This window comes from Zalophus californianus, chromosome 6, assembly GCF_009762305.2.
Source record: "Zalophus californianus isolate mZalCal1 chromosome 6, mZalCal1.pri.v2, whole genome shotgun sequence".
Lineage (NCBI taxonomy): Eukaryota > Metazoa > Chordata > Mammalia > Carnivora > Otariidae > Zalophus > Zalophus californianus.
In genome coordinates, this window is record NC_045600.1 from 126,888,425 (window position 1) to 126,913,897 (window position 25,473).

The 25,473-nt window shown below is 46.2% G+C and overlaps 1 protein-coding gene across 3 annotated transcripts in view; it reads left to right on the forward strand.

The window, feature by feature from the left end:
• Positions 1-25,473, forward strand: part of PCSK6 (proprotein convertase subtilisin/kexin type 6) — a 186,251-nt gene that overhangs the window by 128,020 nt on the left and 32,758 nt on the right. For all 3 annotated transcript variants that reach the window (XM_027570880.2, XM_027570881.2, XM_027570882.2), the window contains exons 12-13: positions 70-258; positions 3,773-3,909. In XM_027570880.2, the coding sequence (XP_027426681.1) occupies positions 70-258; positions 3,773-3,909 (326 nt within the window). The remainder of the gene's footprint in view (positions 1-69; positions 259-3,772; positions 3,910-25,473) is intronic.

Here is a 25,473-nt window from a genome sequence, read left to right on the forward strand (position 1 = left end):
AATCCACTGCCCCCTTGCGAGACCTGGAGCCTCTGGTGTGGAGACCTGAGCCCCTTCCTCCTCTTCCAGGAGCATCCCCGTGGTGCAGACTCTTCGGACCACCGCCCTGACCACTGCCTGTGCTGACCACTCAGACCAGCGCGTGGGCTACCTGGAGCACGTGATGGCTCGCATCTCTATTTCCCACCCTCGCCGGGGAGACCTCCAGATCCACCTCATTTCTCCCTCAGGAACCAAGTCTCAACTATTGGCCAAGAGGTAAGGCCAGGTTGGCCTAGCGGGGCTGGGGCGGGGGCTGGGGCTTAACAGGAGGGCCCATCCAACCCGAGGCCACAGCATCCCTGCGGGGCACCCAGGCGGGTTGGTTCTTCCTTCCAGCAGCTTCCTCTTGGTGACATTCACATGTACCATCCCACCCTCCCCCAACCTGAAACCTGGCCTTCAACACCGTCCTGGAAAACTTTCGTTGCCAGGCAGGAGTGACAAGGGTTTGTGGTTGCTTTGTTTAACGGAGGGATTTATGGAATCCTGGCTATGACTTAATTGCTCTTAGAAGTGCGCTGAAGGTCATTTTTCTCATATTCATTCGGCATCTGAAGTGAGAACACGTATCAGAGGAGGACTGCCTTGCCTCCCAAAGCTTCGGCACGGTTGTCCAGTTGTACATAGCGCTGTTGAACTTGTGTGGGCAGGAGGCTCCGCTCTGCAGGAGACGTGGCTTGCATGGGGCGCCCGGAGGCTGCTCTGGGGCAGGATTGTCATGCATGTGCCTGAAAGGGTCCCTGTTTAGCTGAAGTCCCGAGAAACAGGCTCTGAATTCTGGGGTTTCACATACAGTTCATGGAAAGTCCTGGAGCCACTTCTTCCACAAGGTCAGAAACAAGGAGAAGTGCTTTAATGCATTTGTGTCACTAGCAGGTCACTGGTGTGAAGGGATTTGTGGGAGCTGAGGGGAGGCGGAGAGGGATTGGGGCTTTCTTTTCGGCTCCCTTAGCTGAGAGGCAGAGGGAACAGAGAGGTTTCAGGACAAGTGAGCATTTCTGGCTTCTCTTGAAAAAGAACTGGCAACCGAACTGTGTCCCCCGCCACCTCAGGAGGTACCCTGAGGGTACCTGACAGGGACGGCCCGTCCCCGTCCCCTGGGCTGTGGCCCCACTCCCTGCTTGCCCGCGCTGGGCCCGCTTGCCTAGTTGGGTTACCTGCCTGGGGCGGCAGCCAGAGTTGGGCTGTAGGGTTCAGAATTGGGGGTCGCGAGAATGCCTCCGTTCGGGACCGGGCAGGAGTTGCCCTTTTTCTTAGCCCCCTTCCACCCCACCCCTACTTGGCAGAAGACAGACGGATTGGCCTGCTGCACAGACAGGCAGATGCCAGCCTTTGTGTGACGGGGTGGGGAGCTGTGCCCTGCCCTCCATACCTCACTGCAGAGGGGGCTGACAGGCAGCGACCAGCAGGCCAGCACTGAGTTTGTGGTCGGTGCCCTGGAACCAGCCTTGAGACCAGATCCTGGCTGCATGGGTTCCCAGGGCTTGGCCATCCGGCTCAGGCCCCACCAGGTTAGGTTCCACCCTCGTAGCCCAAGAGCCACAGGGGGCATTTTTCCCCACTGGGGGTAGGCCGGGGCCATCCTCTGCCCAGAGGAGACAAGCAAGGCCGTGAGCAGCCTGAGAGTACCAGCTGGTCAGCCACAGCATTGTGCTCTTTTGCAACCAGAGTTGCAAATTACTATTACTGGGACTTTGAGAGATTCCGTGGAAAAGTCCAGATTTCTAGCATTCCTTGGAAGATCGGAAGTCCTCTGCTGTAGGCTCTCGTTCCCCCTGCGAACTCCAGACTGGAGCTGGGCAGATGGGCGGGTCGGCTTCAGGCACCCAAGGCCAGGCAAGGCTCCGCTTCTCTGGGCTCCCGCGAGGTCACCTCCCTGGAGCCCCGTTTGCTGCAGGCTGGACACAAGGAGGCATCCAAGGTGGTGAGCCCTGACTTCGGGGCAGGAGCTGGGTACAGGCACCAGAGAGTGACCTGGGTTGATCGAGAGCCACCGTGAGGCTTAGAGGTTGGGGCGGCCGTGACCTGCAAGGACCAGGACCAAAGATGGGCTTTGGAGCCCAGAGACTTGAGCTCCTTCTACCCCTGCTCCTTCACTTCCCAGTGGGGCACCCAGGAGCCAGCCATTTCTCCCCTCTTTACTCCTAACCTCCGGAAATGTCACTTTACTCCTGTTGCAGGCAGGATTGCTATAAGAACTGGATATGATGATGCAGAAGAAAATGCCTGGCACGGGCAGCTGGCTTCCCGTCCTGTCCAGCTTCCATCCATCTACCTGACCTGGAAGAACTTTCCAGGCCCCCCCGCACCCCGGGCATTCCCCCCCCACTGGCTTGCTTGCACTCTGGTTTTCCTACCTCCATCCTGCTCAGGCCCAGCGTGAACCCCTCAGATGAGAGAGAGTGGGTCCTTCCAAGTTCGTTGGGTTCACGACGACCCGTTTGCTGTTCCTGTGCCATCAAGCACATTAAACCTGCCTTGCGGCCACTTGGCAGTCTTCTGCATCTTGGGAATTTGTTTTTTTTCCAAGGGACAGATTGTGATTATGTCAAGAGTGTGTATTTGGGGATCTATTACCTTCTCCTTTCCTTCACATCTCGCTCAATTTGGCCGCTTTTTCAGGTTGCAATATTTTTTTCACAACGAGTTAAGTGGACATTCGTTAAGTCTTTCAGCCCTTAAAGGACAGTTTGTCTTTGTTCTGTCCTGAGTGTGTTGCATTTGGCTTGGCATCTTGTGTGAAAATCAGCCTTGACCTTTGCAGTTTCTTAGCAGAAAGGACAGGGTGTGCCCCTTCCCCTCATTCTTCTCCACGCAGGGAACGTTCTCTCTATAAGCATGTTTATACGTTCGTTGGATGTTCAGAGAACACCCAAATCAGGACTCCAGTCTTACATCACACAAAACATGCATCTGAACTTCTGATGAGCAATAAAGAGCCCTTGGATTAAGACCCTCTTCCAAGAGATGCGAAGTTAGATGGGGAAGGAAGGGGAAGGGAGAAGAACTGGAGATTGTTCACAGGATATTGGAAGAAAGAGGGCGCCCATGAGTTGCGTCCTGTTTCCTGCTCAAGTCAAACAAGAGAAAATGGTTCTGGGCTGAAGTCCCAGTCTGGGAAGACCTTGGGGTATGGAGGCTCATCAGAACCCCGAGGGGGAGGCTGGCTGAGGGGAGGGAGCTCCTGCGCCAACCCCACGCTGCACCCAGGGGTGCCTCCCGCACACACTGGAAAACAACCAGACCCCTTAGTTATGTCATCTCCCCCAAATGCACCTGTTGAAACTCCATTAAGCTCGGCCGGTTACTGGCTGTTGGACCTGCCACTAATCACGACACTTGAGATCTCTTGGTCTATAAATGAGGGTGGCAGGAGGGAGACCATCACTGGCTAAGTCCCTGTTGGGCAACAGTGAGTCCTGCCAGCCTGCCTGCCTCTCAGAATATTTGGGGGACCCAATGGAATAATGGAGGGGAAACTGTTGGCCAGGGCGGGGTCATCATGCAAGGGTTTGAAAGCAGTTACCTGCCTTTACCTCAGCTGAGGGCCAGACCTCTTTTTCTTCCGTTCTCAAAGCTGCTGCCCTTGGGGTGCTGTTCAGAGGGATGATTGTACCCATCACCCAGGGAGTAATTCCGAGGCGGGAGACAGCCCTCCTCAGACCTGGCCCCCTCCCCACCACTCCTTTCCTGACCCTTTTGTGTTCTCATCCTGAGTCTCCAATTGCAGATTGCTGGATCATTCCAATGAAGGGTTTACAAACTGGGAATTCATGACTGTGCACTGCTGGGGAGAAAAGGCTGAGGGGGAATGGACCTTGGAAATCCAAGACATACCGTCCCAGGTCCGCAACCCAGAGAAGCAAGGTCAGTGGCTCAAAGAAATTTCACACTCCACTTCGTATCTCAACCCTTTGTCAACTCCAGACTTTTATTTAACTGTAATGTCTCTGGTAAGTCTTTTTTTTTTTTTTTTAGTGGAGGTACAATTCACCACGGAAATCCTTTTTATTTAAAGTGTGTAACTAACTGGCCTTCAGAACATTCACAGCGTTGTAAAATAGTCACCACTTACCTAAATCCAGAACTTTGTCATCACTCCAAAGGGATGCCCCATACCCGTGAATCAGACTATCCCCACTCTCCCAGCCCCCAGCAACCCCTAATCAACTCTCTGTCTCTATGGATTTGCCTCTTCCGGACATTTCACGTAAGCGGAATCACACAATATGTCGCCTTTCGCAACTGGTTCTTCCAGTTAGCATAATGGTTTCAAGGCTCATCCATGTTGTGGTATGTTTCCATGCTTCATTCCCTTTCCCGACTAAATACGATTTAAGTGTATGTATATGATTGTGTTTATAATATTTGGTTTATCCTTTCATGAGTTGATGGACAGTTGGGTTGTTTCTACTTAATGGCTATTATGAATCATGCTGCTTTGAACATCCAACTGGGTGTACGTCTTCAGTTCTCTTGGTTGTATACCTGTGAATGGAATGGCTGGGTTGTATGGTAATGCTATGTTTGACTGGTTGAAGGACCGTCCAGCTGTTCTCCACAGTGGCTGTGTACCATTTTACCTTCCTACCAGCACGATACGAAGATTTTAGTTTCTCTCCATCGTCATCAACACTTGTTTTGTTATTTTCATTTCCTTCTCATTATAACCATCCTAGTGGGTGTGAAGTATATCTCATTGGGGTTTTGATTTGCACTAATTTCCCTAATGACTAATAATGCTGAGCATCTTTTCGTGGGCTTATTGGACATTTTTACATCTTCTTTGGGGAAATGTCTATTCAGATCTTTTGCCTGTTTTAAAAACTGGGTTGTTTGTCTTTTATTATTGGGTTGTAAGTGTTCTTTAAATATTCTGGATACTAGATCCTAATCAGATACCCGATTTGCTAATTTTCCCTCCCATTCTGTGGGTTGTTCTTTCACTTTATTGATTATGCCCTTTGATGCACCAAAGTTTTCAATTTTAATGAAATTCAGTTTTTTTTCTTTTATAGCTTGTGCTTTTAGTGTCATATTTAAGGAACTATCGCCTGATCTAAGGGCAAGATTGAAATCTATATTCTTCTAAGAGTTTTATAGTTTTAACTCTTACATTTAGGACTTTGATCCATTTTGAATCAATTTTCTATATACTGCGAAGCAAAGGTGCATATTCATTCTTTTGTATATGGCTATTCAGTTGCCCCAGCACCATATGTTTTAAAAAACTGTTCTGGCCTCCATTGGATGATTTTGGCACCCTTGTTGAAAATTAATCGGCCATAGATGTATGAGTTTATTTCTGGACTCTTGGGTCTATCCCGCTGGTCTGTTCACCTGTCCCTAGGGCAGTACCACACTGTTTTGATTACCATAGCTTTTGTAGCAAGTTTCAAAATTGGGAGCTATGAGTTCTCCAGCTTTGTTCTTCTGTTTCAAGATGGTTTTGGCGACTCTGGGTCCCTTGCAATTTCATACAAATTATAGGATCATCTTGTTGATTTCTTGCGGGGGTGGGGGAGTAGTTGGAATTTTGATAGAGATTTCACTGAATCTAGTTCAATTTGGGGAATATGGCCATCTTAACATTATTGAGTTTTCCAATCCATGGATATGAATGTCTTTTCCTTTATTCTGATCTTCTTTCATTTCTTTCAGCATTATTTTGTGGTTTTCGGTCCACACATCTCGTACGTCCTTGGTGACATTTGCTTCTAAGTATTTTGTTCTCTCTGATGCTACTGTAAACGGAAGGGTTTTCTTAATTTTGCCTCTGGATTTTTTTCCCCCCCCTCTGGGAAGGTAGCCTTTCATCACTCTCTTTTTGGTTCATAACCATTTCTTGAAGCAATCTTTATTGAATCCCTACTTTGGGCCAGGCACTGCGGGAGGTGATGGGGCTACACCAGGAGAGAAAATGAGAATAATCATTACGTCTTCTGCTGTGGTCACTGAGAGCGGTCTCTGATGTCTTCCTATCTCTCTCTGTCGGATTCGGACTCATAGTGAAGGGCAGGAACTAGGCTCCAGTCTTGCTTCTCTGTGGAGACCTTTCTCTGCGGTTTGCTTTCATTTTTCTGTTGTTCCCAGGGGCCTACTTCTTGATCACCCTAGAAACTTCTCCTGCTCTGGTCCTTTTCTGAATTTTTCATGAAGCATAGTTTCGGGGGATTTTTTTTTAATCAGGGAGAAGAAAAGAGCATTGACTTGCCTTATGTAGAAAATTGACTTAAATGATCAAGTCATCTATAAGGTTCCCCTGCCTCCCCCCCCAAAAAATCACTTTCTTTCTTCCTTTAGGATAATAAATGACCGTCTTGAAAAGACATTACTGTAACAAACTCTAAAAATACAAAAATGCAAAATTTTAGATCACCTGGAATTCACATATTTTAAAAGTAGAAGCTCCTGAATTCTTTTAAAAGCCCCGGAGTGCCCTGGCCTGCTGTTAAAAGTTAAGGATTAACGTCTCCTGCCACCTGCATCCTCAAGCATTCCCCACAGACTTCCCGTGCCCGTCAGCACCGCCCCTTGCCCTGGGGGCCAGCGCGACTGAGACTGGCGACTGCACCCACACAGATACATGCATCTGTGGGGCTGTGTGTTCATACGGCACAACTTGTCTGTCCAAAGCCCATGTCTGTAGCGGGGAAGAACATGCACGCTGTTGTGATTCTGGTAGATATTTATTTATACCTCTAAGAACTTTGCAAGTCAGGTCTGGGCCTTGGTGTCCTTGGCTGGCTGGGAAACAGATCTGAGCAAGATGCTCTCTGAAATCTAAGAGAGGAAGTGCCTCTCTCCAAGGCTGTGGCCCATGTGGCTCATCCACATCCTGGAGGGGATCTTGCTGGCCTGAGGTTACCCTTTCCCCATCTCTAGCCTGCCCACATGTCACTCCTCTTCCAGACACGCTGGAGCTGTCCTTCTCCTGCAGGGGTGGGGTGGGTGTTGAGATCGCAGGCACCTAGGAGATCCCAGACCCCCGGACCAGCACTTCCCGTGGCTGGGTGTATCAACATGCAGGTGCTGATGGGGTGTGTTGAGTGGTACCCCAGATCCTGCAAGACCAGATGGCGCCGGGCTTTGTAGGCCATCGCAAGGATTGGTGGGAAACCACTGGGGGATTTTAAGCAGAGGAGAGAGATGCCCTGAACTTTTGGGTTAACAGGCTCCCTCTGACAGCTTGGTTATACTACCCTCAAGTGTGGTTGGAGGTGGGGAGAGGCAAGGAGGCCAGTGAAGAGGTCATCACAATAGGAGAGAAGGTGACTCAGACCAGGGTGGTAGCAGTAGAGATATTCAAAGCAGTCAGATTCCAAAAGCAGTGTTGAGAGGATGTGCTGACATCAGATGTGGGCTATGAGAGAAAAGAGGAGGCGTCGATGACTCCAGAAGTTTTGTTCTGTGCAGTGTATGAATGGACTTAACAGTTTCCCGGATGTGCAACATTGCAAGAGAGGGGGCGCCGGAGAGAAGATCAGGAGCTCAGTTTGGGGTGGGGGGTTACCTGTGACAAATCCAGGTTCAGATGTGCACCTGGCCATCAGGGCGGAGGTCCAGGCTGGAAATACACGTTTAAGTGTTATCAGCAAGTAGCTGGTAGTGAAAGCCACAGTGTGGACAAGCTCTCCCAAGGGGCGAGTGGGGATACCCTGGAATCCTCCAGGGGTGAGCACTGGGAGGAGATCTATTTACGCCATGATGATTCTCACAAGTGCAGGTACCAAGCTTGGGGGTTGCCATGGTACCCAGCAGAGACTCATATGCTGCGCGCCTCCCCACACCCCTTCCCACCTCCTCAGCTCCCTGGCTCCTGCCCTCATCTTCCACGCTCATCTCTAGAACTTTGTCTTCTGGCTCCTGCCAGGTTCCCAGCACCTCTGCTGTGCGGGTCATCACAGGTGTGCAGTGGTCATTTTGGTGAATGAATGAGTCCAGTTGGAGCGTTCTGTGATCACCACATGATCAGCTGCTCTCAGTACTACAGCTGAACGCCGGCTTAGCAATGCAAGGGTTACCTCCCAAGGCCCCCCCCCCCCCCCCCCCCCGCATGAAGTCCCGACACAGGCCAATGTCCATCCTTGGGCCTGATAAGAACCTGGGTCTTTGGCTGGGTGAGACAGGACCAGAAGAAGCTCTTCTAGCTCTGACCTTCGGTGGTTTATTGGAATTTGGGGGACTGGGACACACTGTCACAGAGAGTCTGCATGTTCCTGTGGCTGTTCCTACGGCGGTTCATTCGCACGAGATTTACCCCGTAGGGAGGTGCCACTCCCGAGCCGGCCTTTGCAGAAACAAGTGCAGGCAAGCGGCCTCACCACTGCTGTTTACTTCAAGCCCTTCTTTCTGTGCACAAGCAGGATGGGTGCCTCTCTCTGGGCTGCACGCTCATCACACCCAGGCATTAGCGTCTCCTCCCTCTGCAAGAGGTGGACTTGGTCTTGGTTCCAGCAGCATCTCTCCAGGGTGAAGGGAGGGAGAGGGAAAAAAAAAAAGGAGTGAGAATGAGCTTTCAACCAGTCTGCCTTTCACAGCAGGGCTATCCGCAACGCTGACACGTTCGGGTCTGTCCGGCCGTGTCTGTTGCTGACCTCAGCCACAGAAGGCGATGCCAGTTGACCAGTTTCCCACTGAGTCCAGCATTCTGGGGCCCAGGAGAAAGGTGGGCCTGGGAGCTGCCCGTCAGTGTTGTCGGTGCCCAGGGCATGATCGGTCCCAGAGCACATCTTTCTGTCCCTGGTTGTCGGGTCAGGGAGGCCTCTCGGTACCAGGTCACTGCCAGCCTCAGTGCCAAGAATAATGCAGCAAATACAAAGACAGGCTGACCAGAAAGAGCAGGGCTGTTCCCATTTCTCTACACTGCTTCTGGGACCCTGTTTTGGGGGCGAGGTGCTGGTTCCTTTGTGGTTCATTTCAATATCCTTCAAATCTCTGCAACTCACTTAATTGCTTAAACAAACCAACCAACCACCAACACCGCTCCAATGGAGTGCTCTGGAATAGTACTTTAAAATCTCAGTTAAGACCAGGGTTTATTAAGTAACTGAGTCTTCTGAATATGCCAGCTCAAACAATCCTCACCTCCTGTCAGACTGAACTTGATTTATGTCATTCACTTTAAAACTATTCTTTGAAAACTGTGTAGCAGATTAGTCATTCCTGCTTCTCTTCAGTTCCTGGGCCAAGGGAAGGGTGTGTCTGCTCCCAGGATCACTCTCCTCCGGGAGACAAGCAAGGAGTGGAAAGGAGTGCGCATCCTGATTCACAGCTGTGTTGTGTTTACAAGTGGCTTTTCATTCATTCTTGCGTTTAGCACACCTTTATTGAACTCTACTGAGTGCTGGATCCCGGCACACTAGGACCTTGCCCCTCACCAGGAAGCAGGCGTGGGCCAAGGGGTGGGAGAGTGGGCTCCGCAGGGAGCTCAGCATCCAGGGTGGGCATGCAAGCCGAGCACCCCGCAGACCACCCCAGTTGCCATCCAGAGCCTGCAAGGGGCCAGAGCAAAGGTCCCACCTTGCAGAACATCTTCTGGAGAAGTATGGCTGCATTTTAGAAGGTTTCCATCTAGAATGCTCAAAATTTTAAGTCTGGGTCTTTCTGAATGCAAGAAGCTTCAGTCCCCTGGGAAACATGTCAGCCTCAGTCCCCGGCATCTGGTTTGGAACAGGCCTGGGATCAGTCGGCTCCTCCTGCCTCCGTTTTTCCCAAATCTCTGATGTCTTAGTCCATTCAAACTGCTGTACCAAAGTGCTGGAGACTAGGTATATCAACAGCATAATTTCATTTCTCATAGCTCTGGAAGCAGAAGCAGGGAAGTCAGAGGTCAGACTGCCATCGTGGGCGGGTTCCGGCGAGGGCTCTCTTCCCCATTGCAGGTGGTCGCCTTCTCCTTGTCTCCTCGCATGGCAGAAGCTCAGCGAGCTAAGTTTCTGGGGTCACTTTTAGTAAAACAATAGCCCCATTCACGAGGGCTCCACCCTCCTGACCTAATCACCTCCCTAAGGCCCCACCTGCTAAATACCATCACATTGGGGGCAGGTTTCAACATTGTGGCGCGCGGCGGGGGGGGGGGGAGGGGGGGGGGTTGTTGCACCTGGTTGGCTCAGTCCGTTAAGCATCTGCCTTCGGCTCACGTCATGATCCCGCAGTCTCAGGATCCAGCCCTTCATCGGGCTCCCTGCTGAGCGGGGAGTCTGCTTCTCCCTCTGCCGCTCACCACGCTCATGCTCTCTCTCTTGCTCTCTGTCTCTCAAATAAATAAATAAATAAAATCTTTAAAAAATAAATATATGTATGAATTTGGGGGAATACAAGCGTTCAGTCCATAATGACACCTGACCTTATTGCTGTGCCTTTTCTCCTATAAGACAAGTAACTTAGGACCGGGGCCCCACTCCCCCTCCCGCCCCCCTCACCTCAGAGCCCACGTTGGTGGTCACACCTGGGGCACAAGGCAGAGCACCACTTAGGCTAGCCCCCCTGCCCTGGTAGGTATCCTGTGTGGCCCCCTCGGGCACGGGGAAGCCCCTAGCACCTCCTTGTGACCTGGGGCTCCTGTAAGCACCCGGATGCACATGACACTGTGGGTCCTCCCCTGCTCAGCTGGAAGTGACTTTGGCCTTGAGGGGCACCAGGAATACCTGTGCTCGGCGCGCACTCATTCATTCAGCATGCACTTACTTAGACTGCACACGGGCGACACGCCGGATCCTCTGGGCAGGTGCAGGTTGAAGCATGCTTCTTCATTCTTCGCCTCTGCACCCCACTCCGCCCTAAGGGTTCAGCTCCATGCCCTGCACGGAGAGCTTCACCAGGGCTGTGGTTTGTCCCGGTCCTGGGCTCATGCTTCCTGCACAACCACCTGAGGAGCTTGGGCACCTCCCACCCTCTTCCCCCGTGAGGGGAGTTGTGAGGCATCGACTTGAAATGGAAAATATCATCAGGCATGCTTTCCAATCCTCTCTCTGTAACCGACACCGTGTATCTTATCCCAGGGCTCCGATGGGCTTTAGTTTCACAAAGTTGGTATTCACAGAGTCATAAATAGACTGTCTCGGACAATTGATGGCATTTTTAAAACCTCTGTGTCATTTCTCTTGAATGCAGAGAATTCACTTTTTCTCCCTGATTGAAATTTCTCTCTTTTTCCCCCTCGTCTTGCCTCTGATTCCAAAAGAGCAGCAACCCACATGGGCCAGGCTTTTCTTGGTTTCACCAGCATTTCCAGATTCCCACTAATCTGGGGGAGCAGTAAAATGTATCAAAGAGGGGAGTGGGATGATAGTCAGTGCTTCTCTATTATCCATCAGGTACTGGTGTCATTGCTAAAAGTCAGTATAGAATCAGAGCAACCCGGGGGCGCCTGGGTGGCTCAGTTGTTAAGTGTCTGCCTTTGGCTCAGGTCATGATCCCAGGGTCCTGGGATCAAGCCCCGCATCAGGCTCCATCCCAGGGTCCTGGGATCGAGCCCCACATCGAGCCCCACATCGAGCCCCGCATCGAGCCCCGCATCAAGCCCCGCATCAACCCCCGTATCGGGCTCCCTGCTTGGTGGGAAGCCTGCTTCTCCCTCTCCCACTCCCCCAGCTTGTGTTCCCTCTCTCACTGTGTCTCTCTCTGTCAAACAAATAAAATCTTAAAAAAAAAAAAAAAGAATCAGAGCAACCCAGGAGCCCCTAGGATTTGCTTTAAAATACTTCAGGGGAGGGGCGCCTGGGTGGCTCCCTCAGTAGAGCATAGGACTCTTGATCTTGGGGTCAAGCCCCACGTTGGGGGTAGAGCTTACCTAAAAAATAAAAAATATACCTAAGGGGAACATTTCTTCCCAAGAGGTCAAAAATGAAAGACTGTCCTAGAGATTTAAGTGGCACAATTAAGTAAAATAACAACGATAAAGTTGCCTGGGAGCAAATATATCTTAATTCCCCATTATGTGTGTGAGGAACAAAAAAGGTTCAGTATCCCATGGGAGAGCTAGCTTCTTTGTACAGTATTATAAATTTTGCTGATACAAGTTTAAAAAATAAATACTTCAGGGGATGTGGGGTGGGGGCAGTGAGGAGGGGATAGACCGAGAAAAATGGGCAGAACGTTGGTGATTGTTGGCCCTGTGTGATGGGGACGTGGGAACTCACTGTATTGCCTTCTCTATTTTGTCTTTATTTGAAAATTTCCGTCATGAAATTGGGAAACAAAAAATATACCTAGGGGGAACATTTCTTCCCAAGAGGTCAAAAATGAAAGACTGTCCTAGAGATTTAAGTGGCACAATTAAATAAAATAACAACGATAAAGTTGCCTGGGAGCAAATATATCTTAATCCCCCATTATGTGTGTGAGGAACAAAAAAGGTTCAGTATGCCATGGGAGAACTAGCTTCTTTGGACTAGGTTTTTTGGATTTTCTTTACCCTGAAATCTATCTAGGAATAAGGCAGGGCATCAAACTGTGTGTGTGTGTGTACATGGAATGGAGTGGGTATCGTGTGTGTGTATATATGTACATTCAGGTATGTATGTATGCATGAATGTATTGTGTGTCTGGTGTGGGTGTAAGTGGGTACATATATGAGTGTGTGTGTGTGTGTGTGTGTGTGTGTGTGTGTCTGTGTGTGTGTATTTGCTTGTTTTTAAAGGACCCGCATACCATAGAAGTTCAGCTCTGGAACCAGCCTGCTCATCAGATCTATATTCTGCCACTTGCCCGCTGTGGCCCCAGACAGGTCATTGCCATTCTCTGAATCTCGGTTCCTGGGCTGTTGGAAGGATTAAATTTAGAAGTCCGGGCCAAGTGCTTGGTGTTATATTATTAACATGACTCCTCATGGCAATCTTATTATGAGTGTTTTGATCCTCATTTTGTGGGAGGGGAAGCTAGTTCCAAGCTACACAGAAGACCTTGACCGAGCTCACGCAGCCACAAGGGCAGAGCCTGGACTCAGTGACCACAGGCAGCCTTTAGTTAATGTTTCTCTTTTTAGCCCTGTGGCCAGTGGTTTTCCTATATCTGGGCGTTAGGATATTTTTGGTTGTTTGTTTTATTTTAAGTGTCCTAATTATAAAGATCAAATCAAATATTGAAGTCTAACAGGTGCCTTGTACCAGGAACATCTGCTGTGTGCTATGGGCATGACTTCTAGAAAGGGTTTCTGCTGAGAGGCTGCTTCACCTGGACTGAGAGTCAAGCGAGTATGATTGCGGGCACAGCCCTTTATTTTTTTTTTTGACCCACCAGAGCACTTGAAACACAATAGGCACTTAGAATAGATGGTTATTGATTTTTAAAGGGTTTTCCTCTGTACTGTGTTTCAAGCTTCAATATCATTGAGATAGCCATTTTTCACAAGTCTACCATTTATTTTTCTTTTAAAGATTTTATTTATTTACTTGAGATAGAACAAAAGCGAGAGAGCGAGAGAGAAGGGGAGAGAGCATAGAGGGAGATGGAAAAGCCAACCCCCCTCTGAGCAGAGAGCCCAACTCGGGGCTCGATCCCAGGACACCAAAATCATGACCTGAGCCAACGGCAGCTGCTTAACCGACTAAGCCACCCAGGCGCCCTACAAGTCTACCATTTAAAGACAATCTCAATCAATATTACCATAAAATGAAGGAGGTGGGAGGAACCTAACTGAATGAATATAAAGCTCATCTGGAAGAATGAGCACAGAGAATCACAAGAGAACTTCCCCCAAAATTAAATGCAGGTATTCAAATGTACAGTTGACCCTTGAACAACACAGGGTTAGGGGTGCCAACCCATGGCACAGTCGAAAATCCACATGTAACTTCTGACTCGCAGGGCACCTGCGTGGCTCAGTCAGTTAAGCATCTGACTTGGGTTCAGCTCAGGTCATGATCTCAGGGTTGTGGGATCAAGCCCCACATCGGGCTCTGCAGTCAGTGGGGAGTCTGCTTGAGATCCTCTCCCTCTGCCCCTCCCCTGCTCTCTCTCTCTCTCAGATAAATAAATCTTAAAAAAAAACACAAAAAACTTCTGACTCCCCAGAAACTTAACTACAAATAGCCTACTGTTGACCATAAGCCCTACTGATAACATAAACAACACATATTTTATGTATATATTATACACTATATTCTTACAGTAAAGTAGCTTGAGGAAAGACAATGTCATTAAGAATGGCCTGGTGATGGGTATTAAGGAGGGCACATACTGCATGGAGCACTGGGTGTTATACGCAAACAATGAATCATGGAACACTACATCAAAAACTAATGATGTAATGTATGGTGATTAACATAACATAATAAAAAATAAAATAAATAAAAATAAATTTAAAAAAAGAATATCATAAGGAAGGGCTCCTGAGTGGCTCAGTCGGTTAAGCGTCTGCCTTCGGCTCAGGACATGATCCCAGGGTCCTGGGATCCAGGCCCGCCTGGGACTCCCTGCTCAGTGGGGAGTCTGCTTCTCCCTCTGCCTCTGCCTGCCACTCCTCCTGCTTGTGCTCTTATGCTATCTCTCTCTGTCAAATAAATAAATTTTAAAAATCTTAAAAAATATATCATAAGGAAAAGAAAATACTTTTACAGTACTGTATTTATCAAAAAAAATCCATGTATAAGTGGACCCATGCAGTCCAAACCCATGTTGTTCACAGCTCAACTGCATTTTTAGACTAAAATAATTAAAACAGTATGACCCTGGTGCTGGTATAGACAGATAAATCAGGGGGAACAGAAAAGAGAGTCCACAAGTGGACCCATAGAGAAACACTACATATAGCATTTCAAATTGGAGGCTAAAGAATGAGGTATTGAATAAAAGCTCTCAACAATTGGCTAACCTTTTGGAGAAGAGAGCATTATTTTGGTAGATTTATACACATAAAATTAGAAACTTCTGCTTGGCAAAAAATACCATAAAATTAAAATTAGAAAAATATTTATGAAATATTTTGGATGAACTCGAGTAATCCACAGATGGTCTCTTTCACTTCACTCAAGCCTGATGGTTGCTAATTTTTTCTGTAAAGGGCCAGATAGTAAATATATTAGGCTTTCTGACAAGCATTCAGCTCTTCCATTATAATATGAAAACCGCCATAGAAAGTATGTAAATGAATGCATATGCTGTTTCAACATCACTATACAAAATCAGGTGGTGGGTCCATGGTCATTGTTGCTTTATGCTCTAGCCTATTTACAAATTGCAGTTGAATGGAGTACTCTGTTACCTTGTAATTAAGAGGCCTGTTTATTTGGGTGTTATTTGAGGCCTGTCATCCCTTCCCCATTTACCGACCCATGGACCACCATTGTCCTATGTGCACTCCAGGGGACGTGTGTGTGTGTGTGTGTGTGTGTGTGTGTGTGTGTGTGTGCATGCGCGTGAACAGTATTATAAATTTTGCTGATACAAGGGTATGCGTAGCACACAGTTTGCAAACAATAATAAAATACACTGTTCACATTGTAAATTACATATAGCCCATTGATTCTGAGAGAATGCATTCATTGATTTTTGCCAAACTCTTGTATGTATAACCAATCTGTGGTTGCAATTGATGAACAACTGTCCTTTGGCATAAATATAAGTTAGAACTTGTTTGTCGGTGACGTGGGCAACCTTATTGCTAAATTGGATGATAGTTTTCAAACACTGGAAAAATATTGCCTCAATTTTTTAATGCTGTCGCCAATGTAATGGCTGGCTACAGATATAATGCACTTTTTTTTTTTTAAAGATTTTATTTACTTATTTGACAGAGGGAGACACAGCGAGAGAGGAAACACAAGCAGGGGAAGTGGGAGAGGGGGAAGCAGGCTTCCCGCGGAGCAGGGAGCCCGACGCGGGGCTCGATCCCAGGACCCTGAGATCATGACCTGAGCCGAAGGCAGACGCTTAACGACTGAGCCACCCAGGCGCCCCTGTAATGCACTTTTAAGTTTAATTCCTCCTCCATCACTTTCTTAAGTCTAGAAAATCAGCAGTAAATCAAGCCCTGTTTTGTAGTGTTTATCAATTTCCACGTGTAAATGCTCCCAGCATGGCTGATTCCAAGCCTCCAGTGGGATGTCAGAGATACAAAGTAGCCACCTGTAGATAGTATTTCTACTGTATAAGTAGAATAAATGTAAGTAATCCTCAAAGCATGGATAATGACAAAATCCAGTAAAATGATTAGGAAGTGACGATTTTTGAGTATTTGTTATCTTTATTTTCAATATATTTATTAAGTATAAGTTTATATCATTTAGGTTTTTTAAATTTTTTTTAAAAAGATTTTATTTATTTGTCAGAGAGAGTGAGAGTACAAGCAGGGGGAGTGGCAGGCAGAGGGAGAAGCAGGCTCCCTGCTGAGCAAGGAGCCCGCTGTGGGGCTCCATCCCAGAACCCTGGGGTCATGACCTGCGCCGAAGGCAGACACTTAACCGACTGAGCCACGCAGGTGTCCCATATTTTTAATAATGGCTATATTTATCAATCAGTTCACAAAGTTCCTGAAAATGTTGACAAGTCGTACATCAATGCAAACCCGCCCTAGCACACCACTGCTTATTGGGAATCATATAGGTAAAGGACTATCTTTTGGAATGGGTATCTTTAAGGGAGATGCATTTAGTGTATGACCAAGGCTCAGACCCTATAATGTGCTCTGTTCCCCAACCCCTCGTTATCCCAACAGAGTCAGCGCATCTCTGAGTAGAGCCTCGGTCCCTCCCTCAGGACTAGACATCACAATCAGGGGCTCTCATTTCCTTGGTTTATTTCTTCTCAAGACCCACTCAGAAGGATAAAGGTCTAATTGCCATTGGTTTAACTGCTTATTTAACAAATCAAACTGTTTTTCTGCCTAAATGTTTCTAATCAGTAAACAGTTATCGTTTGAATTCTCAATATGCTAAAAAGTCACTTTTCCAAGACAGGGAGTTAAAAAACAATATTTGGCATAAAAAAAATTGCAATACCCAGGCAGACACCTTCTTTATCTCTAGCATCTCAACCCCCATAGTCAGATGAAAGCAGACAAAGCTTTATACTATCATAGCCTTTATATATGAAGAATGCTTACAAATCACTAAGAAATATGCTGAGCACCCCAGTAGAAAAATCAGCAAAGAGCCTAAAAAGGCCATTTATAAAGAAAAAATACAAATAACCAGTGAACAAAAAATATTCAGTCTTTGTAGTAATCAAAGAAAATATAAATTAAAACACGGGAGGGTAAATATTGTGATAGCAAGCCAACAAGCAGAAGTTCCAGAGATTGTGAAACAAATACCAGAATGTCCGTGGTATGCTGCACTTGGGATCACGGTGTAATTTGGTGAAAAGAACATGAAATGTAGAAGTAGTAAGGCCTGAGACCCAAAACTAGCTCTACCAGCTACTAGCTGGGGGACCTTGTGAGTAATAATAATTCTCTCACAGTCAGGTTGTGAGCACCTGATGGGAGTGAACTTTTCTAGGACAACCTGGCATATAGTGGGTTGTCATGGAAACTCAGGTCCCTCACCCCCTCACCCCCTGCCCCCATTCGCTTGCTAGAAGCATATGTTCTTAAAGCAGTTTTTTTTTTTTTTTAAGATTTTATTTATTTATTTGACAGAGAGACGCAGCGAGAGAGGGAACACAAGCAGGGGGAGTGGGAGAGGGAGAAGCAGGCTTCCTGCTGAGCAGGGAGCCCAACGCGGGGCTCTATCCCAGGACCCCAGGAACACGACCTGAGCCGAAGGCAGACGCCTAACGACTGAGCCACCCAGGCGCCCCTAGAAGCATATGTTCTAACCACAGTCTTTAGGAACTGGTCCATTTGCCCTCTGGGGAAGTTCTGGCCTAGAGGTAACTGGCAGAGACCAGTCTCAGTGCCTTTGAGGAAGATTAAACTGGCTCTGCTTTTCTGAAGAACCCAGGAACTGGGAAACAACAGAATCCAGGATTGCTGTGCTCAGGGCAAGCTGGCTCACCATCCAGTCAACAGACTAAATGGAAAACTCTTTCAAGCCTTAAACTGAGCAGGTACATGTCTATTCTTTCTTCTTCTTAAGCAGTGTTTCTTTCCCAACCAGAGAAACCAAAGCTTGCTAACCAACAGCTTGCTTTTGAAACTGCTGTGAGGAGATCCTACCCCACCAACAGACTGGCTTTTCAGTGGCCTTTGTGTGTGTGTGCGCGCGCGCGCGCGCGCGCGCGCACGCGGGTGCGTTCCCCTGGGGCCGGAGCCATTTACGAAGTTCTCACACATCTTGGCTTTCTTTGGAGCTCAGCCCGGTTACACCTGACTCCACCTGCTTGCTTCTGTGGAATCCCATATTTGCTTCTCTCCTTAGCACAAATGTGAAAGTTGAAGCTGGGGCGAGATCAAAGAAGTTTAGGAAGAATTTTGGTGCGTTTGCCAAAACCTGCAGAGTACACTATAGGGGCACAGAGAAGCCGTGAAGATCAAGCCCGAGCCACAGTCCACTAGTTGACTTGACCGTGACCCTGTGGGTGGCGGGAGGAAGACCAGGCTGCCACCTAAACTGGAGTCGGGGCACAGGATTCAGGTGTTGGGACCTGTTTGGGGTGAGCCCAGAGCAGGGTGTCTGGCAGGTGTGGTCTGGGTTCCAACGAGGCCACTTGCTGGCTTGGTCCCAGAACCTCTCTCGGTCCCCATTACTGCACATGTGTGACGGGAATTATAGTACTTATGAATACTCTAGAATTATTGCTTCCTGGGCCTGGATGAGATTCAAATGTAGGAAGATTTTATATGAGAAAAATACTTCCGGAGGATTTTTTAAAGGTTTGGATCAGGGACGCCTGGGTGGCTCAGTTGGTTAAGCGTCTGCCTTCAGCTCCGGTCATGATCCCAGGGTCCTGGGATCGAGTTCCGCATTAGGCTCCTTGCTCGGCGAGGAGCCTCCCTCTCCCTCTGCCTGCCGCTCCTCCCCTGCTTGTGCTCTCTCTCTCTCTCTCACTCTCTCTGACAAATAAATAAATAAAATATTTATTTAAAAAAATGAAGTTCGGAGTTCGGCCGTAGTGCCTGAAATAGTAAAAGCACCAACACATATTTCTCGGTGATAAGCCATCTTGGAACCTATATGTGCGTCTCAGGTGCTCAATTTTGCAAGTCTGCCTTTTCCTCTTCTCTAGTATCTCACAAAGGTGCTATGCTCACTTGAATGGAAGACCAAAGAAAGCCTAGGGGAAAAGTTTCTTTTCTTTTCAAATACTGCTCATGCTAGTTCATGCCTGCTACCTCCAAGCACATGTAATGATTGCATTTTACCCCATAAATGTCACACTGGACCTCTTATGTGCCCCTCCAGAATGGCTCAGCCCCTGCGCCCTTGGGCCTGGCCTCTTGCCCAGTGGAGAGGTCTGGCCCCCAACTTATCTCCTCAGTGCCCCCAGGTGAAGGCTGGGCTAGGGCACAGTTGTTCCCACACAGTTAGGAGCTGCAGTGGCCCCAGGGGATCAGGTCCTTCTCAGCAGGACTTGGGGAAGCCATGCTGCTCCGCAGCATCCAGCTGCCTGGAGGGGTGCAGGGGGCATACCAGAAGTGCTCAGGAGGTTTGCCCAAGGAGAGACAGGAGATAAGCTCCTGCCCTTCCCCTACAGTCCCACAAAGCCTCTGTGGGAGACGTCCCCTGGCCAAGAGCCCTGCTGGTTGGTTATGAAGGCTGAGCCAGCTTGGTGCTCCTGTGGTCCCAGCCTTTGCCCTTTCCCCTGGCTCCCATTGCCCTGGGTCCTACCTCCCAAAAAAGCCTCAGCCCTCAGCCCCTAGGCTTGGCCTCAGACTCCCGTTTTCAAGGGAACCTAGGCTAAATAAAGCCCATTTTCAGGTAGCAACCCAAACATGAGTTTTAGTAATCTGTAGGAAATAGTGGAGAGGGAGAGATGATCAAAAGGATCGTATTTAGAACGGGTGCAATGTGATTCCTGTGTTGGCAGACAGACAGAGTTTGCCTTTGGGGTGCAGTGCTAAGGCTTTTGTCTCGCCCCGCCCCCGGTGCTCAGCACTTGGAGCGAGGTCGAGGAGGATTTGTTGAGTGACTGAATGTGCGTGCATCCATGAACCTTGTTTAAATCAAGAGCTCGTATAATTTTAATCAGCTCTGTTTTCGGCTGTGCACACTCAGTAAAACATTTAATAATCGGTTAAAAGTGGAAGAAATTAGTCTCTCTTGTGTGACTGGGTTCCCTCCCTTTTTCTTTTAATCATAAAAAGCTCCATGGTTTTCTGACTTCCTTTCAGTTAGCTTTTTCATGCATTTCTTTTTTCCTAAGAGCAGAGCTGTTCTCACTTTATTGTTATTTTACTGACTTCTCTTTACTTGACATCTGTTTTGAGCTCATCTCCGTTGGTGGGATGAGTTGAAATTTTGCAATCTGTGATCAATGGCTCAATCTCTCTTGTATTGGCAGCTAGAAAGGAAGTCAGATTGAAATCAGGAGCCTCCTGTGCTGGCTTGCAAGTTTGTCACTGAGCTCTCTGGTTTCTGGAAAGTGCAGTTAGAGTATCACTCCTGCTTCTCTTGAAACAGAAGCCGAGAGCTCAGTACGGTTTTCAAAAGGTCAGCATACGCACAGCTATCCCAAAGTCTCACTTCTAACCCCTTTTGCTTTGATAGGACTCAGTATTTCAGTTGGTCTTTTTGCCTCCCTTCTACTAGTTCAAGGGACCGCAAAGAGTGGCACCATTCCCCAGGTGTCCTAGTTCAAGGAAAAAAGAAGTATCAATTCCTGCTTAGCTGGTGAGGGCCCAACCCCACTGCTGTGGTGCGTGGTTGTGAACCATGGCATTTGCCAGTCGGTTCTGTGTCTCCCGATGGTGAACATAACAGAAAGAGGAAGTTTTTCTTTAATATTTCACTGTTGCAGATAAAATTCTAAATGTGGCTGAAAATGAAAAATAAAATGATGAAGAGAAAAGAGCTCTCCTGAAACCCCTTTTTTGGGTTTGTTTGTTTGTTTACTTATTTAATAGAGAGAGACAGTGAGAGAGGGAACACAAGCAGGGGGAATGGGAGAGGGAGAAGCAGGCTTCCTGCTGAGCAGGGAGCCCGATGCGGGGCTGGATCTCAGGACCTCGGGATCACAACCTGAGCCGAAGGCAGACGCTTAACGACTGAGCCACCCAGGCGCCCTTAAGTGTATTTAATTTTTAAACATTTGACTTTATTCCTTTTTTTTCAGAAACATGTCATGTTCAAAAATATATCTATGTTTCTACTTGGTCTTTTTTTTCCCCCTGATATTTTACATGGTTCTAACCGTGCTGCCTTCATAACTCTGTATTTCTTTTTATTACTTGCATATCAAGCACTTTTTTAATGTCATTATATATCCTTTGTAAGCAGCATTTTATATTTTTTTTTAATAAAACTTCAAGTAGAAATGCCATAATTTATTTAAGCCATACATCTATTGTTGGACGTGTAAGCTGTTTTCCATTTTTTTGCTATTGTAAATAGACAGCAGAGTACAGAAAGCTTTCTCCTAAATTTAAAATTATTTCCTGGGGATCATTCACCAGAAGTAAATCACTGGGACAAATAAGAGATGGAAGCATATCTACTTTTTGATGCGTATTACTACTGATTTGCTTTTCAAAATAATTGAACCAATTTACAATCTCACCAGGCACACTCACTGGTCAGCTCTAGAGAAAATCAAGGATATCTTCCTTTAATTTGCACTGTGATGATTACTAATGAGGATGAATACCTTTTCCAAATGTTTGTGTACAAAGTGTGTTTTTTCTTTGGAAAATTGCCATTTCTGTTTTGTCCCAAGAGGTCTCAGTGCTGTCGTTACTAAGCTGAGAAGTACTCCAGGTAAAAATACGGATGTAATAATAACCCAGGATTTGTCATAGTTCCTATAAATATTTTTTCTGCTATGCTATTTGACCTTTAATTTTTTACAGATAATCTTAAAATTTTCCTCCAGAGTTTTGATAGTTCTTTTTTTTTTTCATTCCCAGTTTGTTTAGGATTTGATTTTCTCCATAATGTTTGAATTTTTTAGTATAAGGTAAATATTTTTTTCTAAATTACTAACAAGTTACCCCAAGTCAAAGACAGAATTGAAGTATTAAAAGATGTTCTAGAATCCTACCTCTGGCCATAGGAAGACTAAGCGTCTTGCCTGGCCACAGAGAGAATTTTAAATGCTGATTGAAATGTTGACAGTCAGAGAGGTCAGTGGAGTAATAATGATGGTGGCTTGTGCCTTAGGGTATTTGCTGGATCTGGGGAGCCTACCCAGAGAGTTTTATAGCACCTGCAGAAAGCTGGGACCTCAGAGGCACAGAAAATTAAGGAAAAAAAAAAAAAAAAGAAGAAGAAGAAGAAGAAGAAACCAATGAGAACACACAAAACAAGTCCAACTCTCAGTAGTTTCAATCAAGGTAAATAGTCCATTGGCTTCACTTTAGAAGACAAAAATTGTCGTAGTAGATTTTTTAAAAAAATGTATTTGCTGTTAAAAAAATGTATTTGCTGTTGTGTTGGGTGTGTCTCTCATGCCCACCGGCCCCGTTCTCAATTCTCCTCCACTCCACGCTATCTTAGGAGGCTGGCCTCATCACAGACTCTTTGCCTGTGGCTTACCGTTGAGTTCAGCCAGGGGAAACTCCACAGGAGAATGGAGGGAGGTAGGAGATATTTATTTATGAGGTTTTATTTTGTTTTGTTTTGTTTCCCTCTAGCTGCCCCCAGCAGCCAGCATCCCTCAGGGTCTCAACCCAGCCCTCCTGATGCTAGTAGAATATAGTATACCTAAGGGCTTAACACACCTTCTGTTACTGGCCCCAAAGAACTTCACTTTCCAAAGTTGCGGCTTTGTTTTGCTCTGCTCACACCTTTGTAAATAGCCTCTTTATTAAAGCCTCTGTGGATTATCCCAGTTTAATTATGCTGTCTGCTTCCTGCTGGGACTGACCCATAGAACTCTAAAGAATGGCATCTAAAACAGAAAACACACACACACAAAACCCAGAAAAGTTAAAAACTAAAGCAGATGGGAAAAGACATACCAAGCAAATACCAACCAAAAGAAAGCTGGTATAGTTTTATTAGGAGCAGACAAGCAGAAATGTCAGGACAATAGGCATCATTAGAACTAAAGAGTATTATTACACCTTGATAGAAGATTTGGTTCAATTCTAACATGGCCTCAAAATATAGAAAGCAAAAAGCTGTTAAAACTACAAAAAGAAAAAAACAAACTCACACGCAAGGTAGGAGATTTAATATGCCTCAAATATATTTGATGAGTAAAACAGCGACAGTCAGTAAGAATGCAGGATTCGAACATCGCAACTGACAAGTTAGTTCTAATGGGCCTGTTGGAGCACTGTACCCAGCAACAGAAGAATACAATTTCTTTTCAAGTGTAAACGGAATATTTATGAAAATCGGCCACACAGTGGGCTATTTGGCAAGCTTCAGCATATTTCTAAGGATTGGTAGCATATAAACGCTGTCCTCTAACATTACACTTAAGTTAAAAATAAAAAGATAAGTAGGAAAAGCCCATACACTTGGAAATTGAAAAACGCTTCTAAATAACTCATGTGTCTAAGGAAAAAGACTATAATTTAAATTAGAAAATATGTAAAACTACACGATGATAAAAATAGCACATATGCAAACAAGTGGGATGCCAGCGTGGAGTAGTGGAGAGAGAGAAATTTGATGTGGTTTTGGAATGTAGGTGAGGATTGGTGGGGTGAGGTCCAGAGCCAACGACCAAGAAAGAATTCTTGAGACGTCTTTGGTGCAAAATGCTGGTTTTATTAAGGCACCCGGACAGGACCCCTGGGCAGAAAGAGCTGGGGCACCAGGGTTATGAGGGGTGGCTGATTATATACTTGGGAGTTGGTGGAGGTAAGGAAAAGGGAGGTTTCAAAAGGATTTTCATATGTTAAAGAAGACTCTGCATGTTATCTGGAGCCCTTGCCCTTTTGTCAAATTTAGGTTGTTTTTCCCTCTAGCAAGGCATTAACGTTAAGATATTTGGGATCTTCCTGGAGGAATGTCACACCTGTCCCACCCAGGAGTGGGGGATGGGGGGAGGTTGCAGGGTGTCAGCTTGTGCTTGGTCTTCAGCTTGCCTTCTCTCTCATCAATTTTATGGCCCTAACCGTATGTATTAGGAAGGAGGAAAGCCTGGAAATGAATGTGCTAAGCATCCAACTTAAGATGATAGAGAAAGACCAACATCAATGCAAAGAAAGCAGAAAGAAGGAAATGTTTTTAAGAGCAGAAATTAATAAAATAGAAAGCAAAGATATGGAAGAGAGAATCAGGAAAACCATAAATTGGTTCTTTGAGGAAACGGATAAAATTGATAAGCCTCTAGGAAGATCAATCAAGGGGAAAAAATGAGAATATATCATTTTAGGAATGAAAATGACTATTATAACACATCCTGTATACATTAAAGTTACTGTAAGAGGGTATTATAAACAACTTCGTGACCAAAAAAAAAAAAAGAAGGAAGAAAGAAAAAGAAATTTTAAGTGAAAGAGGCAAATTCCAAGAAAAAATACAACTTGGTAAAATTGACACAAGAAAAAAAAACATTAAAATTATCCTCAGAAATTGTTTCTATAATTTAAAAGGAAGGTCAAGGCTGGATCGATGAACTGGCAAATTCCACTAAACACTCAAATGGAAGAAATAACATCAATATTCCATAAATTCTTTCACACAGTAGAAAAAATGGAAACAGTCCCCAGTAGTTGAATGAAGCCTGTGTATCCTTGGTGCCAAATCCCAGCAGCACAAATGGAGAATTTTCAGCCGGTCTCACTCAAGAACATGACTACAAAAATTCCAAGTTCAGTGTTAAGCAAAATTCAACAGTATTAAAAATGTTTCTCTTTGGGGCACCTGGGTGTCTCGGTTGAGTGTCTGACCCTTGGTTTCAGATCAGGGTCATGAGATCGAGTCCCGTGTCGGACTCTTGCTGAACGTGGGTAGAGTCAGTAAGATTCTGTCTCCCTCTCTCTCCCTTACGCCCCTTAAAAAAAAAAAAAGTTTCTCTTTTCCTGCCTTTTTTTGGGGGGGGAATTAAATCATTTTGAATATTATATTTTATTTCCTTTATTGAACTTTTAGCCATATTTGTGTGGTTACTGTAAAGATTACAGTATGTATCCTTAATACATTACCGTTTACTTAGAATTACTATTACATGGCTTCTCACTTGATAGAATTACTGTCACACTTCACACAAATGTAAGAGCCTAATGACAGTGTCTTTCTATCCCCCCAACTTTATGCTATGATTATGTCATATATTTTACCTCTGTATATATTACCAACTCCATTTTATAGTGATATTTTTGCTTTAAGCAGTCTTTGTCTTTTAAAGAAAGAAAGAGAAGGAAAAAAGCTACTCTTTTTTGTGTATCCATGTATTTCCATTTCTGGTGCTCATTATTCTTTTCTATAGATCCAG